At 42.7% G+C, this 18,722-nt stretch overlaps 4 protein-coding genes across 4 annotated transcripts; 2 read left to right on the forward strand and 2 right to left on the reverse strand.

Moving 5' to 3' along the window:
* Positions 1 to 54: 54 nt before the first annotated feature.
* BO94DRAFT_528389 (CRAL-TRIO domain-containing protein) lies at positions 55 to 1,329 on the reverse strand. The gene is made up of 4 exons (XM_025610420.1): positions 1,103 to 1,329; positions 913 to 1,054; positions 480 to 860; positions 55 to 428 (listed from the first exon to the last, which is right to left on the reverse strand). Exons 1-4 carry the CDS (start codon positions 1,240 to 1,242, stop codon positions 63 to 65), a joined length of 1,029 nt encoding a protein of 342 aa, XP_025461811.1. The 5' UTR covers positions 1,243 to 1,329; the 3' UTR covers positions 55 to 62.
* Positions 1,330 to 2,153: 824 nt separating this feature from the next.
* BO94DRAFT_612249 (bifunctional terpene synthase/polyprenyl synthetase family protein) lies at positions 2,154 to 4,828 on the forward strand. The gene is made up of 9 exons (XM_025616661.1): positions 2,154 to 2,547; positions 2,605 to 2,651; positions 2,701 to 2,948; positions 2,987 to 3,608; positions 3,664 to 3,818; positions 3,875 to 4,140; positions 4,195 to 4,261; positions 4,315 to 4,396; positions 4,450 to 4,828. The coding sequence occupies exons 1-9, from the start codon at positions 2,274 to 2,276 to the stop codon at positions 4,765 to 4,767; spliced, it is 2,079 nt and encodes a 692-aa protein (XP_025461812.1). The 5' UTR covers positions 2,154 to 2,273; the 3' UTR covers positions 4,768 to 4,828.
* A 210-nt stretch (positions 4,829 to 5,038) lies between these two features.
* On the reverse strand, positions 5,039 to 6,465 carry BO94DRAFT_561221 (uncharacterized protein; the record flags this gene model as incomplete). Its single annotated transcript, XM_025614202.1, has 5 exons — positions 5,039 to 5,710; positions 5,766 to 5,976; positions 6,031 to 6,070; positions 6,165 to 6,213; positions 6,322 to 6,465. The coding sequence occupies 5 exons, from the start codon at positions 6,463 to 6,465 to the stop codon at positions 5,039 to 5,041; spliced, it is 1,116 nt and encodes a 371-aa protein (XP_025461813.1).
* An 855-nt stretch (positions 6,466 to 7,320) lies between these two features.
* BO94DRAFT_561222 (dienelactone hydrolase family protein) lies at positions 7,321 to 8,174 on the forward strand (the record flags this gene model as incomplete). The annotated part of the gene is made up of 3 exons (XM_025614203.1): positions 7,321 to 7,353; positions 7,480 to 7,886; positions 8,006 to 8,174. 3 exons carry the CDS (start codon positions 7,321 to 7,323, stop codon positions 8,172 to 8,174), a joined length of 609 nt encoding a protein of 202 aa, XP_025461814.1.
* Positions 8,175 to 18,722: the final 10,548 nt, after the last annotated feature.

The raw sequence follows: 18,722 nt of genomic DNA on the forward strand, positions 1-18,722 counted from the left end.
GAACGAGATCTGGTCGACAGATATAAGGAATTGACAAAAGCCGCCTTAGTTCAGCTGTAAGTCTACACGCGAAGAATAGCAATTTCCTCAGTCCTCTGCATGTCATCGACCCTTCCGGTAGCCACCGCTCTTCTCCTGCCCTCGGCATCCTCCATCCACTTGATCGGCCCGGGGGGTAGTCCCTCCTTCGATAAGTTGGTCCACTGCAACGCCTGACGAATACCCTCATCCAACTCAGGAAGCATCCCGGTCGTGAACTTGAATCCTCCGCCGAACTGAGACGGAATTTTGTCGTGATCAACATGCTTCAGCATCGTATCATACGCATCCGCAGACTTCGTAATCACGAGCTTCTCGGCGGTGACGGGGTCGACGAAGTGCTTCATAAAAGCCCATATCCGAGGGAAGTAGAACGGGGCATTGCCGACCTAATGCCCGTCAACAGAGGATAATTGGGGGTAGTCACCTGCGGTACTCACGAATATCCGATCAATGGTCTCCGGATAGCAGGTCGTTAGTAGCCCGCTGATATCCCGCGCAACGTCCCGCACGTCCCAGGACTGCTTGATACCGAGCGAGGATGCATCTACAATGTATACAGCCTTGGTGATGGGGGTGGCAGGGTCGGGTCGGTCTGCCATGGCCGAACACAGAGGTAGCACAAACCGCGTGATGGTATCGAAATGAATTGCCGCCCGTTGAATCATGACGGGGTTGATTGCTGTCGAAGCAACATCAGAATTGCAGGGTATCTGGCGCGTCTTCTGCCACGTTGCTATGGTGGACGAATCCCAATGGGCGATATCAAACATGAGGATGGGCTGGCCTTGGCGATCCCGCTGTCCGGTCCAGTGAGGGTACTACAATGTATCAGATACCGTGACATACCAGTAACGGAAGATCACCGCGCACCATTTTCCGGGTCTCTTCATAATTTTCCAGAGAGATCCGGTCATAGAGCTGCAGCACGTGTTTTTCGGTGTGAAACTTGGTCGCCTCTTGAAATTGCTGCAGGGCAGCTTCTGGGTCCATCTTGCGTGCATCCAGATATCGTCTACATCTGTCAGTCAGGAGTACTAGCTCAAGTGGAGTGAAGACCTACAGTAGCGTCGCATCATCATTGATTCCATCAGGGACATCACCATCTTGCAACCCCTCTCGAGGCGCCAACAGACCCTCTGCGGTACAGGAGGCCTTGAAGGCCGCCAAGACTGCGGTCTGGTCTGTGGCCAGCTCTCCCATTGTGTGATTCCGAGATAACGAAGAGCCCGGATTGGGGTGTTCAGGTCTGGAAAGCTTCCGGTCCAAGATTCTGACCGAATCCAGGAGCTGGCTGGACCGGTGAGTCGATACAGCCGAGTGGAAAAAGCAAGCAAGGCGGCGGGTAAACATAGCCGCCGCGGCTGCTGCTGTTGCTCCCTCCGGGCCACATGACAGCAGGCAGCCCTTGCAGCCGCCTGCACGACTGCGTTGTCCTGGCAGTCATTGTCGCATCACCCTGGCCGTGTCCAGGGTCGGGTTGCACTTGCCTGCGATCGGGTGCACGAGATGATGGAGCATCACTGCTGCCATCCAATGGTCATTGGAATTGGGCCCAGTGAGATGATACCCCACTATGATCGGCCCCAAGAGATTTACACTGAAGATCTCTGGTTCCTTGTTGTTTGTCACGCAGTGGCCGATCTGATTGGTTCCTGTGGACCGGCCAGGATGAAGTCAACGACTTAGGCTTTGGGCTGCCCATCCTGGGTTGGGGGCCGATGCGCACTACACACTATCTATGTACCATAGAAGATTCCGAGAATACAGCACGACCCCGACATCCTCGGGTTGAATGCGGAATAGTGATGATATCAAGCATTGCCGAAGTGCCGATAGCTCTGACCGGATCAAAGATCCGGCCATCTGCAGGTATTCTTGGTGGATCGGGTGGGGAGCCGAACCCTGGCACACATCATCACGACGCAACCCTGGTTCGCGCTTCACCCCAGCGGGAGGGCCATTGGATCCTTTCGCCATCTCCATCTCCATCAGATCTTGTTAATCTTCTCGATGCGAACTCTGCTTCAGATGGGATCATCCCGATGATGAAAACTGGTGAAGTGCGAATTACGCTGGGGGGCTCGTCATGGATGTGGCGGCTCTCTCACTGGGTTTGAGATGGTCGCCTCCAACTCTGGATTTAAGAGGACCAGCAGTCGTAGGAGATATGACCTGTCGCTCATCGTCCTCTGGTATATTCCAATTGATCGGTAGGAAGAATCTTTCGCAATATGGCGCAAATAGAAGCCCCTCTCGACACATCCTACCCCGTCCCTCGGGCTTCAGGCGAGATCCATGGATTCTGCGACGCCTACCCTCTGCGACGGCATAAGTTTGAAGACGCGGCCAATGACGGCTCCTTACAATGTCGTGCCGACTGGGAGACATACATTGGTCCGACAGAACGCTGGGGATGCGGCAACCCGTGGGAGGGTCACTTTGCAGCGGTCGTCCTGCCTTTCTGTCGGCCTGATCGCATCGCAGTCATCAGCTATATCTTCGAGTGTAAGAAATCAGACCGACCACTCTTCACTGTTCTGGGTGTCGACTGATGTTGAACAGATGCGTTTTTGTATGACAGCGTGGTGGAGTCGGTGGAAAGGTCTACGGTATGTGGCTAGGCGTACTTCCTGAAGGGACGAGATCTGACAAGGACAGTTGAACATCAACGCAGACGACATTGCCCTCGATGAAACGGAATACCGAACCGTGCGGTCCATCACCGGCACCAAGCAGATCCAGTCTAAAATGCTTCTCGAGCTGCTCTCGATTGATCCTCAATGCGCCGAGGTCGTTATTGACGCCTGGAAAACCATGATCAGCACGACAGCCAAGCAGGACAAGACGCGAACGTTCAGCAATCTGGAGGATTATGTGAACTATCGGATAATTGACACGGGGGCACCGTAAGATCAGCTACTCTTTTGCTTTCGTATCTAATCAGTCACAGATTCGTCGATACCCTGATGCGCTTCGGAATGGACATCAATCTGACACCTGATGAGGAGGAGCTCGTCGCTCCAATTGTCAAGCCATGCTATGCTGCCCTCGGGTTGGCCAATGACTACTTTTCCTTCGACGTCGAATGGGGGGAATTCCAAAAAGAAGATTCAGACAGAAAGGCCATGACGAATGCGGTGTGGTTATTCATGCAATGGCACCATGTGGACGAGCAAGAGGCGAAACGATGTGTCCAGCAGGTGACAAACGAGTACGAGAAGGAATACCAACAACGAGTACATGGTTTCCTATCAGGCCACGGGAAGGAGAACGCCAAGTTGCACACATACCTCAGCGCCCTGGGGTATCAAATCCCGGGAAATGTGTCCTGGAGTCTCCGATGCCCCCGTTACCATCCCTGGCTCTGTGGGGAAGCCAGCGCTATCTTGCAGGATTCGACTGGTGAGACTCAGAACCTGAAGCGACGGAGTATCTCAGGAGAGAGTGATACATCTCAGTCATCAGTCTGGTCCGATGCTGGTGACAGCTCTCCTCGATCGTCGATATCCTCGGCTCCTTCTATGGATGTCAGCAAGCTGTCCGACCGGGCACACCTAGGATCCGAGGTAAGAATACTTCCAGCCTGATGGCTCTGATCAAATCCACTGACGAGTCACACAGCGTCTTATGAGTCCCGCAGAGTATATCAGCTCCCTTCCCTCCAAAGGAGTCCGGGAGGCATTTATCGATGCCTTGAATGTGTGGCTCGTTCTGCCGTATAACCATGTTAATGTCTTGAAATCGATCGCGAAGACATTACATAACGCGTCGCTGATGTAATTTCTCTAACCCAAAGATGTAATTTGCTTGACATCTGCTGATCGCGCTAAAGGCTGGACGATATCGAAGACTCCTCGCCTCTCCGCCGTGGCCAGCCCGCGACGCACACCATCTTCGGAGAGGGACCGACGATCAACTCCGCCAATTTCCTGCTCATCCAGGCCATGGACCAGGTGAGGCAGTTGGAGGACCCAGCGTGTTTGGACATCTTCGTCGAGGACATGCGCAACCTCTTCATCGGGCAAAGCCATGATTTGTACTGGACGCAGCAGGGCGAGTGCCCAGCAGAGGACGAATACATGGAGATGATCCGGCAAAGTAAGCACAGGATTATCCTCCACTCTGTTGCGATCTGCTGACTCGTATGTTCAGAAACCGGTGGTCTCTTCCGACTGTTAGCTCGCTTAATGATGCAGAAAGCACCAGCTCAGCAAAATCGGTAGGCGCGGTATATCTCATCTGAAAGCAAATGCCACTACTCACAAATGATAGTAATATCTCACTGGACCCCCTCATCAACCTCCTAGGAGAATACTTCCAGATCCGAGATGATTACAAGAACTTGACAGAAGAGGTAAGCTCAGCCACGAATCACAACTTCCCAAATAACTAACGCCAGAAACGCAGTATACCGGCCAAAAAGGCTTTTGTGAAGACTTGGACGAGGGAAAGTTCTCTTTCCCATTAATCCATGCTCTAAGGTCACATCCTGAAGACTTGGAGCTCCGAGAGATCCTACAACGAGCCCGTGAGTCCGGCGGACTCGATGTATCGTCGAAACAGTGTGTGCTGGACCATTTCCACCAAAACGGGAGCATGGAGTACACGCAACAGACGCTTCGAGACCTAATGGAGGAGATCAAGGATCGAATCGGTCAGGTGGAGAAGGAAGCGGGCAGCTCGAATTGGGTTCTCAGGCTGCTCGTTCACAGATTGGAAGTGTGATGGCACACTTCAGATGACGAGATTAATGACTTAGAGCTTTGTTAAACACCATTGTATATGTGATATCTAGCACTAGGGTGGTTTTAGAGATCTCATGCAAGACGAGACGATTTGATCTTAATGCCATCAACTCTTCTATAGCTGAGAATTTCATGGACATGGGTCTCATGCTTACGCCGTTATGATTCATTCGTCCATCGACCAGAAACATGCCTGTGGCCAAGGGGTCTAATCTATTGTCATTCGACATCGAAGAGCAAAGCAGAGTATATCAAAGATGCGGCACGTAGTCAGACCAGCTGACTGTGTTATAAGCAGTGGCAGGCAAACTGCGCAATCCAATAAAGTCCTCCGTGAGGATATAGGCTCGACCCACACAATACATCGCGCAGAGTATTGTGGTCGGCAAAAGCACTCGCAGAGGGACCTCCCTCCGCGGATCTCGGCACGGGTCGATGTTTCTCAATCTCGCCGCGAGGCGTCGAAGACTATCACATCGCTTGTCCGATTTCTCTGAGGGTTTTGTCCTGGACAATGGAAGAGTCAACCGCTCCTGATACGCTCTGGGGAGAACAATCTTATCACAGTACCCGGCATGCAACCCGCCTACGACAGTGAAGACTAGGTTGTAGATGCTGGCGATCCGCCACAGGATGTGTTCGGCGCGTGAGGGGAAGTGGAAATCCCAGGTCACCATGAACATCGAACCGAACAGAAGGAGTACTGGTGTGGCGATGCAGTCTGCCTCCATATCCGTGACCGGGAAGGTATCGCTGGGGATTCGATCGCGTGGTCGAGCAGTCATGGGGCGTGAGAACATCGGGATCCGCCATCGTCGCAAGATCTCCGTGTAGTAGCGCCAGTGCACGCCACAAAAGGAGACATCATCGCATACAAAATCCAGTGGCGTCTCGTGCCATGGCCTTCGTGGGGTAGGACAGTTCTGCCGCCAGGAGACCTGTCAGTGGGACACTCAAGCAGTGACGGGTGCATCGAACCTCTTGGCGAATGGTGTCAATATGCGTGTGGGCTAACACAGTAATAGTGCTTGTGATGTCTGACGGCTTGAAGCGCCAGCAGAACGATGTCACCAGGAACACGATCATAAAAGATATGGTGGTGAGCTCCAAGGTCGTCAGGGCAAGCCCCTGGGCTAAGCGTATGGCACAGTTGATGAGAAGCCAGAGCGCTTGACCGACCGCGATCACCCTACATGAACATCGGTCAGCCATGAGAAGTGTTCCATATAAGTTCGAGACCCACCGAGATACCGCGTCCGATTTGTTGCGATCGTTGATGTCGTCTTCAGTGATCCCAGGGGGGGTCGATGTAGCCCTTGTCGATCAGGAAGAAAAGCTGCTTTGCATTGACCGGGAATGGCGTGTCAACCCCCGGACCATCCAACAGGAATCCCCCCATATCGGCATAGTACGCATGTGTCAAGGTCTAGGGAGATGATTCGGAGGTATTCGCCGCCGCTAGACGCTCAAAGTCCTGGCCCGGTCATTAGATGGTTTGAGCGGCGAATGAGCTGACACAGCAGGAGAATGGAACCTTGACAGACGCCCGGGTAGAAGACCATTGCCCAAGGGCCAGCATGAGCAGGAACTCGGGGCCCAGGAGCCCAAGGGAGGCCAGATGTAGTCGGTCGCGCAGGGCGTGATGCCATCGGTCGGAGCGGGCGGGGATGTTGGGCATGACGGCTGTCCAGCAGCACAGAGCAATGGTCACCAAGCACGTCGAGACGATACTCCAGGTGCCGCGGCCATTGGGTTCGCCCACCCAGCCATCGAGCACGACCGTCGCGGAGGTGGAATTGGCAGGCATGGGGGAATGCGACCGCGACTAATCTCCGAGGGATGGGATGGGATGGTCTCCCCCCATCGCGGGCGGACCGACTTGCATTATAACCCTGCACGCGCCGGCCACTGAGACCATCAACGCACAGGCGCCCATCTGAAACCTCTCCAGGCGAACAGCAGCAGAGGACTAGGCCAGTGGCTGTACCAATCGAGAGACCCTGCCTCCAGTTCAGTTGTGCAGTCAATGGAAGGCGACCAATCAGTGCGATCGCCAAGAGAAAATGACTGTCAATTTTAGCACGGGCCGGACCGTTAGGTTCAATAGGTCTCACAGTTGTCTCTCTCCCTGTTTCGCCCTGTCTTTTCCCCTGTCTTTTCCCCTGTCTTTTCCCCTGTCTTTTCCCCTCTCTCTATTCCTCTCTCTTCCTCTGGCTCTACTCCAGGCTGTGCTGATCGGTGCAAAGTTCTGAGGTAGCCTGCTTGGGACCAAGTTTAGGCACCAAGACAACCCACCTCCACTGAACGGGGTCAGCCAGATTTCTTATTCTGGCTATACAGAAGTTGATGAGATCCGTGATGTAGGCCGATATCGTTCATGATATCGTTAGTGGTGGGGGGCCAAGGATGTCGCAAATCAGGACCATTCCGACAGGCGCTGGTTGCCTGCCGGCCGCCTCATCACCATAAAAGCCCTCGTGCTCTGCACCCTAATGCTCATTTCAATCTATCTTTCGGGCGCAGCTTTACAGCCATGACTGCTAATCCCCCAGCCCGTTGCTGCACGGTGGGGTACCTGCACGAGGGCCAAGCCAAGGGGGGGGATCCGGGTGATTGCAGGCAGTGAGTCCGCGATGCGCTCGCTACAACATGGCCCCGCCCTGCCACTGACCGTCTTGTAGTCTCGACATAGTATGTCTCCTATCCACCGGACCGGTCCACGGAGAATTCCATCCTCTTCCTCACCGACGCGATGGGGCACCGCTTCATCAATGCCCAATTGATCGCCGATCAGTTTGCCGCCAATGGCTACTTCGTTGTCATGCCGGAGCTCTTTCATGGTGACCCTATTCCGATCAACTACGGGGCCGAGTTCGATATCTGGGGCTGGTACGAGAAGCATCTGCCCCCTCGGGTAGATCCCATTGTCGACGCCATCCTTGGGGAGATGCGCACCACCCTTGGCTGCAAGCAAATCGGAGGCGTTGGGTATTGTTTCGGGGGAAAGTATGTATGTCGATACCTCAAGACTGGCAAGCTGGACGCGGGATTCATTGCCCACCCGACCATGGTGGAGGCGGACGAGGTGGAGGGGATCGAGTGACCATTAAGTATCGCAGCAGCGAGTGAGTCGGGCCCTTTTCTTGCATTCTTCGAGGTTAGTCTGACCGTCTGTGAGTTACCGATGCTGTCTTCACCACTGCCAAACGCCACGAGAGCGAGGAGATACTAGGTCAACTTGGGTTTCCATTCCAAATCAATTTATTCTCTGATGTGGAGCACGGCTTTGCGGTCCGATGCGACCTGTCGCAGCGCCGGCAGAAGTTCGCCAAAGAAAAGGCATTTGAGCAGGCTGTGGCGTGGTTTGATGAGTACGTCAAGGAATGAGGGAATATGCGAATGGGGTCGAATGTATCATAGGCGCCCTCTAGATAGATTGAGAAAGAAGAATCCATTCTGACCACCCAACTCCGAGACTGCGCTGGTGCCTGGCGCCTAGTGCCTGGCGCCTAGTGCCACCCTACTGTAGAGCAGGGTTGATGGTGTAGATAGCATCACCACTCGTCCGTCGGACGGTCCGGATGATCGGAGGTCCGAAGGCATTTCACGGTTGTGTAGACCCTGAGGGGGCCCCACTGTCAGGCTTTAGTTTGAAGTTTCCTCTGGCTGCCAGGGACTGCAGCCAAGCTCTGCACTATCGTCTTGGTCCCCGACACCTCGTTGACTGAGGTTGATGCCGTTTTACCCATCCTCGGCTTCTATCTTCAAGGAGAAATCGCTCCTTCTCTTTTGCCGCCCTCAAACCCCCATACGAAGATTAAGGTACGTCCCCGCATCTATACGTCGGTTTGGGGAGTGCCCTGCTACCCATCTAGCTTCCCAGTCTGTCATTACTGCACGAGAACCTTACATCGACAACGGCCAGGTACCCTCTGCCGGGACACCTGTACCAGGATACCACTCCGTTCCGGTCTCTGCACTAAGATGGTGGGGGTGAGTGAAGGATTTCCACGGTTTTCTGAAGATGGAGTAAAGTTTATCAGCCGTCGTCGTGAAGCCTTGCGGAATCCGGCAAGGGATCATCGGTAGGAGACGTTCCACCACGGATGCTCATTTAATCTGTAACCTTCAGACCACAACCCAAGGACATCACCATAATTCAGGGCGTGCCTTCATCCAGTGGATTCGATGTCTGTTCACGTTGAAAGGGACTAAATCAGTGCTATCTTTTAGGCCGGTCGTGCGGGGAAAATCTTTATCCGGCCAGGAATCAGGGTCCCAGATAAACTGGATACACGATTGATAACACTGCACGGGACTTTGGGGACCCATGTCTCCTCAACGACATTACACCGACCCTCTCGAGGCTTCTCCATCCAGCTCCTGACTTCAAGTCATATAGCCAGGGCTCGATGGCAGACAAGGCCGTGACGAATATGATACTTGCGCCTTAAGGTGACGGGGAGGATGCGCCGATAGCCTGGGCTACCATTATCCCCAGGTCACCGTCGGAGCAGGCGTCATCTGTTCAGCACCTGTTTACGTCGCAAATGCGATTGGTATCATTAACCCTGCACGGTGGAGCCTACCACGCAAGCTTGGCTTGTTTGGTGTGAACTTGTTTATGTCGGAAGACCGCCGGTCCTCCGGAGTACGATAGGCAACTATAGTCACGTGATGCCCCTTTTCCATACTGCTACTTTGCCTATATAGAGGCTGTCAGTAGTAATACTTTAGATAGTTATTTAATTTATTTATTCCTACTGAATCTATATTGTATCACTTCGGTAACTATTCCAACAGATTATAAGTTCTTTAGACTAGTAATATGATTAACAAGAATCACTTAATTATTTTATTAATAAGTCTATTAAGATAATTATTTTACTCTTTTTCTATATATGATACTAGTAACTTATATTAATTAAATTAAGCCTTATTAAATCTCTCCGAATCCTAATAGAGATAATAATCAAGTCTTTATATAAGATAATTATTATTATATTATTCTTCCTACCTCTAAACAAGCAGAAAAATATATTAAAATAACTTTTATAATTTATAATATTGTAGCAGCTGAAGAAGCCAAATCAACTATCTAATTAGAGAATAGAATTATCAATATTAAAGATTTTCTTAATACTAAGATAAATACTAATCTATAAAGCTAAATAAATAATTTATGAAAGAAGTTATACAGATTACTTCAGGGAGTCCCAGAACTTCTTAATAGATACAAAAATTTTGAATATTAATATTTTTAGATAAAAACAATATTATAATCATTAATATTATACTAACTCATTTAAAGTAAGCTATCTAAACTGGAGTAAAGCAATTCTTTATATAATCTTTAGTATAGATTATCTAGTATAATATATATCTAGCTATTAAAATAATTATTCAAGAATATTAATAAATATTTTATTAGAGCTAGAGAAAGGAGAGAATTTGCGGATAATATATATAATATTATTATTAAGATGACTTTCAGTAAAGACTTAGTTGTCAAACCCTAGGATCGCTTCTCCCTGTTCCTGTTAGCTTAGCTTCTGTTCCGAGTCGTACCTTTGAACTGGATCAAAGTAGGTCAGGTCGATGACTATCTAAAGAGAACTGGTCCTGAATAGAAGAAGAGAAGTAAGGCCAGATAGTGCCGCGCAGCTATCTGTAAGTAAATGTAGACAAGTATTATCACTAAGCTTTATCAAAACATATGGTTACTTAAAGACAGTGTTATTGAGCATGAAGAACAGAGCTAATTAAGTACGTGAAGGAGTGTCCTTATATACCCTGTTCTCTGTATACTATGTTGTATACCATCCCATATATCACAGACATATACCATATACCCGGCCATATACCTTCTCATATACCCGCAGTCACGTGATATGTGGTATGTGGCGGATTAGTTCAGGTTCTGCCTGATAAGAGTTGCACCTCTCCGGGTGTAGCCCTTCTGCCTGACGTAACCGCCTCACTAGTTCCTTTAGCTAGCAGGGGTCCGTAACATTAGTTAAGATAATTAACATCTGTATAGCCCTAGTCTTTAAATTTAGAAGTAATTATTTAATAATTATATAATATATTAACAGCTTTATAAATACTTTTATTACTATATAGAAAATGAGATATAAGATACTACCTTTTCTAATTATCTGTATTTTATTAAGTAATTTAAAAGTTAAACTGCTAATATAAATAGTATCTATACAAATAACACTCCTGCTGACTAAACTGAATATACTTATTAATATAAGATTTTACAAATACTACAAGGAAATTATAGTAATTAAAAATAGTCTTAATATAAAGCACCTGGCAGTCTTAGTATTAATTATCTAAATAGCTCCTACACTTAGAAAAGATAACTGGAAAAAGAAGTTTTTTTAATAATAGATATATTACCAGATAATTATATAAAAAAGATAAAGAATCAGCAGTCATAAAAACTTAACAATAAAAGATTTATATAATATTATTTTATTAAATACAGTACTTTGCTCTGTTACTATTTGGATCCTAATCTTAAATCATTATATTAAAAGTTAATAAAAAGACTTTGGGCGTATCAGCCACTATTTAAAATATTAAAAAATATCTGAAGTAAGTGCTTGTCAAACCCTAGGATCGCTTCTCCCTGTTCCTGTTAGCTTAGCTTCTATTCCAAGGCGTACCGTTGAACTGAATCAAGGCAAGTCAGGTTGATAACTATCTAAAGGAAACTGGTCCTAAACAGAAGAAGAGAAGTAAGGCCAGATAGTGCCGTGCAGCTATCCGTAAGTAAGTGCGGACGAGTGTTGTTACTAAGCTTTATCAAAACATATGGTTACTTAAAGACAGTGTTATTGAGCACGAAGAACAGAACTAACTAAGTACATGAAAGAGTATTCTTATATCCTATTCTTCATATACCATTTCATATACCATTCAGGGTAGATCGAGGGTCGATCTAATCATGTTCCGGGATTCCGTATACCATATCGTATACCCTCGATGGTAGATCTGATGGTAGATGGTCACGTGACACAGCGCTGCCTCGGACGTTACTCCGACCGGGATGTTACTCAATAAGAGTTGCTGGCTGCCCGAGTCTTGCCTGGTCATTACTTTCTGCCTGACGGGTCCGCTCCGCTAGTAACCTGGCTAGCAGGGGTCTGTAACAGTGCTATGATATACAGAAAATAAAATTCTAATAATATTCATCTTAATAAAATAGTAGTAATAACTAACCTGAATAAATTTAATACCTGGATATATAATATAAGCAGTTTTTATTATTTAATTCTTAATCTTATTATATTAACAGATTTCCATAGTCTTCAGTTATATAAGTATTACTCATATGATATCTTACAAGATATTACAATAATAATTAAATTAATAGAATATATAACAATCTATCTGGAGTCTCTGACTGGGGGTTTAATATTATTAAAGATTAAGATATATTATTAATCTAATCTGAAGTACAGTCTTCTCTCAGTAAACTAACTTTATATTAATTATAATTTACATATTATTATTAAAAAATCAGATTTTATAAGATCTTTATACAGATAGACCAAAGAATCACCTTGAAATACTAAAAAATATTATCTTTATCTGTTTTACTAAATTAATAAATATTACTATCTTAATACCCGTACTGGAATCCATACTTTAATATTAATAACTTAAATATATAGGATTCTATAATATAATATTAAGAAATCATTAGTTAATAAATTACAAGTTCTGTTATCTTATTAAAGTTAAGCAATTTATTTTATATAATTTTATTTCATAAATCATTAATTTCACAGAACTTTAGTATATAAATATTTAAATAGTGACTCTGATTGGATATAACAAAATAAAATATTATCTGATTATAATTAATAATATTATATATTCAATAAGAATTATATTATTTTATATAAAGACAGAAACCTCACAGGAACTTATCAAGATAAATTTCTAATATAAGAATCTTATTAACTGCTATCTGGCAGTCTGATATCTTAAGAATAACAAAAAAGCTTACTCACTTCAAGATATAGATAATTTATAAAGATTAAGATATATATATAATAATATCACCTTCTCAGATATTCAAAGCAAACAGTCTTTCAAAATAATATAACAGCATTATTAATTAAATAACAAGAATTATTATAATAAACTCCAGTCTATCTAGCTATTTATAATTATTTACTATTAAGTTAAGTGTCAAACCCTAGGATCGCTTCTCCCTGTTCCTGTTAGCTTAGCTCCCGTTCCAATACGTACCTTGTGAACTGAATCAAAGGTAGTCAGGTTGTTGACTATCTAAAGATGACTTGATCTGAACAGAAGAAGAGAAGTAAGGCCAGATAGTGCCGCGCAGCTATCCGTAAGTAAGTGCGGACGAGTATTGTCGCTAAGCTTTACCAAAACGTATGGTTACTTAAAGATAATTGGATTGAGCACGAAGAACAGAACTAGCTAAGTACATGAAAGAGTGTCCTTATATTCTATTCTTTGTATATCATTTCGTATACCATTCAGGGTAGATCGAGGGTTGATCTAATCACGTTTCTGGATTCCGTATACCATATCGTATACCCTCGATGGTAGATCTGATGGTAGATGGTCACGTGACACAGCGTTGCCTCGGGTGTTACCCCAACCGGGATCTTACTCAATAAGAGTTGCTGGCTGCCCGAGTCCTTCCTGGTCGTTACCTTTCTGCCTGACGAGTCCGCTTCTGCTAGTAACCTGGCTAGCAGGGGTCTGTAACATTAAGTACTTAAATCAGAAATTACTTATTATTGAAAGATAATAATCTAAAAAAGATTCCGGTATCTTTACACAGATCATTCTATAAGTTATCAAATCTTAATATTTTATTTAATTTTTTATATATTTTTAATTATTACACCTACACCCACATGCCTGTAGAGAATTAATTAAGATTATAAAAATTAAATCTTAAGGCTCTGATTAACTATTTAATAGACTTTAATAGTAATTACAGTTATATATACCATATTTAGTTTTTTAATATAGATAAAATAAAGTAATCAAGAAATATTATATTTGATAAGATAAAAATATATAAAATAGATCAGAAGAATCCTACAGGAAATAGCTAATTCTTAACCTAACTATAGTTAAGTAGTTCTATACTGCTTAACCATACTATTATAATGATTAGTAATATTATAACAAGATAATATATAATAGAAATCTAGAAAAAGAAAAATCATATTATTAGTAGAATTAAGATGCTCTTTATTACTGTAAAATATTTAATATCTTTCTTACTTAACTTTGTAAAAGATCCTGAAGACTATAATATAATAAAAATTGAATATATATTTTAGAATTATTAACTTTCTGAAGATTAGATAAAAATTCCTGTTAAAATCCTTATACTATTATAATAGTTAACCAGACTAGCTAACTATACTGTTATAGTAGTTCCCAGTAAACATACTAATATTTCTTAATTAAAGTATTAAGAAGTTATTATTCTTAATATTTATACTAAGACTATAAAATCTTCTTTAATATTATACTGGAAAGACATTATGAATATACAGATTAAGAAGATTAATTATATAAATATTTATTAAATTATCAATTAATTATAAGATGCCTGAATCATCCCGGGGAAGTAAGTATATAATCCTAAATTTGATAATATTAATTATATTATCTAATTCTGTGCTTGCTGGGTAGCCTGTAATAATAATTAAATATTTAAAATTAACTTTAAGAAGTTATTTATTCCAGTAGTCAATAAACTAGTATTAAAGCTATTTCTAAGCCTTATTACTCTGAAAGACTTATTGTTACAGACCCCTGCTAGCTGGACGACTAGTAAGGCGGGTACGTCAGGCAGAAGGCTACGCCCGGATGGACGACCACTCTTATCAGGTAAAGTCCCGAGCTGAGTCATCACGTGTCACATGTCACATGACCATGGTATACGGACAAGCATATGGTATATGATATATTATCATAGTATACAACATACTATCATGGTCTATAATTACCAAATGGGTATACAGTAGACCTGATGGTATTGTCAAACCCTAGGATCGCTTCTCCCTGTTCCTGTTAGCTTAGCTCCCGTTCCGATACGTACCTTGTGAACTGAATCAAAGGTAGTCAGGCTGTTGACTATCTAGAGGTGACTTGATCTGAACAAGAGAAGAGAAGTAAGGCCAGATAGTGCCGCGCAGCTATCCGTAAGTAAGTGCGGACGAGTGTTGTCGCTAAGCTCTACCAAAACGTATGGTTACTTAAAGACAAGTGGAATTGAGCACGAAGAACAGAACTAACTAAGTACATGAAGGAGTGTCCTTATATATCCGTCCCTCGTATACCATTCCGTATACCATCCCGTATACCGTCGGCATATACCATATACCCGATCATATACCCTCTCGTATACCCGCAGTCACGTGACTCGTGACACGTAGCGGCTTAGTCCGGGTCTTGCCTGATAAGAGTTGCATCTCTCCGAGTGCCGCTCTTCTGCCTGACGTAACCGCCTCACTAGTCCCTTTAGCTAGCAGGGGTCCGTAACAGGTATATGGGATGGTATACGGGGAATAGGATATATAAGGATATTTCTTCATATATTTAGCTAGTTCTGTTCTTTATGCTTAATATAACTGTCTTTAAGTAACTATATATTTAATAAAGCTTAGTAACAATACTTGTCCGCACTTATTTATGGATAGCTGCACGGCACTATCTGGCCTTATTTCTCTTTTTTTGTTTAGGACCAGTTCTCTTTGGATAGTCATTGACCTGACTTATCTTGATTCAGTTCAAAGGTATGTATTGGAATGAAAGCTAAGCTAACAGGAACAGGGAGAAGTGATCCTAGGATTTGATACATTGAGCACCAGTCAGTACGAGTATTACCCAGTGATAATTATTCATTATATTGACTATATCGAACTCATCGCGCGCCCTACAGCAGCAGGGCCTAATAATGCAAGAACTGATGGGCATGGTTAGTTAGTTGTAAGAAAGCATCACTGTCTTAAAATGATAAAACTAGTTACTTGAAGGTCGCTTAGCAGTCAAATCTGTTAAGGTCTAACTACTTGAGTTATTTAACAGTAATCAAGTGAAGCTCAGGGCTTTCTTGACCCAGTTAGACTTGTATCTCAGCATAAATAGAGAAAGGCTTAAGAGCAAGATTAATAAGATCCTTTTTATGTCTACCTATCTAACTGGATTAATATTTAATTAGTTTGAACCTTATATCCGCGAGTATTAAGAGAAGTTAATAAATAATTAGAACAATAATATGAAGCAAATCTTTGCTAGTTATGCCAGATTTAAGCAGTATCTTGAATAGATGTTTAGAAATATTGACGCGGTATGGAACACTAAGTAAAAACTATAATAACTTAAGCAGACTGGATTAATATTTAAGTATGCTTCAGAGTTTTTATAAATCATTAGTTATTTAGATTAGGATGATAACGCCTACATCGCATGATTCAAAAAAGGACTCAAGATAGAGATCCAAGAAAAACTCATCTGGTAAGAACGACTAAACATATTGCTAAAGATGATTAAAGCAGTAGTCAAGATCAATAATAAGTTGTATAAATATAATATAAAACAATGAGAGGGTTGGTAGACCAGTGGGTCTACATCTTAATAAAACAGCTAATCAGGTTATCAAGTTAACAACGGAAGGTCGGTACAATCTAGGAGCTTGGGATACAAAGATTCCTATAGATTAAAATCAATGAAGCTGGATGCAGCACAGCATTAGACTTAATAAATTCAAGTGTTTAAGAAGGAACTCGAATGGTGTAAACAAGACTGTTTGTGCTTTAGCTGCAGCAAAGCAGGTGTTAAACCTTAGGATCGCTTCTCCCTGTTCCTGTTAGCTTAGCTCCCGTTCCGATACGTACCTGTGAACTGAATCAAGGTAGTCAGGTCGATGACTTATCTAAAGGTGACTGGTCCTGAACAAGAGAAGAGAAGTAAGGCCAGATAGTGCCGCATAGCTATCCGTAAGTAAGTGCAGACGAGTATTATTGTTAAGCTTTATCAAAACATATGGTTACTTAAAGACAGTGTTATTGAGCATGAAGAACAAAACTAGCTAAATATATGAAAGAGTGTCCTTATATATCCATCCCTCGTATACCATTCTATATACCATCGGGTCTATCGTATATCTACTTGATAGTCATAGATCATGATAGTATGTTATATATCATATACTTATCCGTATACTATAGTCACGTGATCCATGGCACCTGACGGTTCGGGTCAGGGTTCTCCTTAATAAGAGTTCCCTTCCGTCCGGATGTGATCTTCTGCCTGACATACCCACTTTACTAGTTATCCAGCTAGCAGGGGTCTGTAACATCACCTCCCCTTCTTTGAGATTCTTATCCTCAAGAATATAAAGATATATGTCCCTTGTCCAGGTCGGCTGAGTTCTTTGGTTTTATTTATTCTTAAGATAGATCATCATGCCTCTATATAATCATTACAAGAAGCATTATCAGCAGGCTGACCGGATTATTTGTAACAGTATCCAGATCAATTTCTCTTATATCTGGTGTGATTTCTACAGTCTTCCTTATTTCATGGATTCTAAAAACTGAAATTGTGTGGCCTGCACTCATCGTGGTTATAAATATAAGAAGTGATTTCACAGTGATTCTGAGTAGGATAGGCTTTACCATGATAAAGAGAAGATATCTCAAGAAATTAAAAAGACTGAGGAGTAAATTGAGCTACTGTTTGTAAAAATAAAATATTTGTAAAAACATTAAAAATTTCTCAAGGATTGTGATAGTCAGATATTAGATCACGACTTGAATATGTTAGAATAACTGGATAATAAGGATTCTCCAAGTACTAAGGATCTCTGAGAGCTAGAGCATCTGGCTGACAAACATGATGCTGCTTAACTTGCCGCTGCGTCAGACACTCCTAGTCTAACTTAATTAATTAGTTCCTCTTCTTTCTGGGCAAACTTCAACCTGTCTGTTAGTAATACTGCTTCACAAGCTGATAACAGCCTGTTAAATTCTTAATAGGTTTCCATATATTCTTTGAGATATCATATCCTACCTATTTTATCAGATACTTTGACCTGCTACTAATCTTCTTATAATCTAAGATTTTTTTAACTTCATATTCTTTCTCTATATTGTTATTAATCTCCATATTTTCTGTAATTCTAGCATTCTTTAGTACAGGTTCTAATAATAAGATATAAAATACTGGATGTATTCTATTCATCGATTTTAGTAATCTTAACTTGTAGTTAACCGGTCTCTTCTTATCTTTAATAATAAATGGTCCTAGCTTGTGATGGTCAAGCTTCTGACTTAATCATTTTATCTTAATATTTTTATAGAATAAGAACACTTTCTTTCCCCTTTTTAGATCAGGTTCTCTCTTGTATCTGTGATTATAGTATATCTTACTATACAAGTTTATAAACTCAATATCTTAAAATAACTATAAGTATATATTTTTTATAAATGTAATAATATTCTTAACTATATTAATAACTTATTATTTTTCTAATAATGTTTCCAGAAACCTCAGGTGGTAACTATAATTAGCATAAAACAATGAGACTTTAATAGTTAAATAACTGGTATTATTGTAGAAAAACTGTATTATTAGTAATAGATTTGCTTAATCATCCTGTTAATAATTTACATAGTATCTCAAGTATTGTTTAATTATCTGATTAATTCTTTCTATTTATCTATTCATCTACGGGTGGTAAGCTATTATTATTTATTTTTCTATTTTTATAAGATCTGCAAGTAATCTCCAGAACTTTAAGATAAATAACTTGTCTTAATCTGATATAATATATTTTAATATTTTATAGTATATAATAATATTTTCTAAAAACAGTTTTACTATCTGTATTACTATTATTATCATCTTACTTAGTAC

The sequence above is a fragment of the Aspergillus sclerotioniger genome (assembly GCF_003184525.1).
Source record: "Aspergillus sclerotioniger CBS 115572 chromosome Unknown BO94scaffold_49, whole genome shotgun sequence".
Lineage (NCBI taxonomy): Eukaryota > Fungi > Ascomycota > Eurotiomycetes > Eurotiales > Aspergillaceae > Aspergillus > Aspergillus sclerotioniger.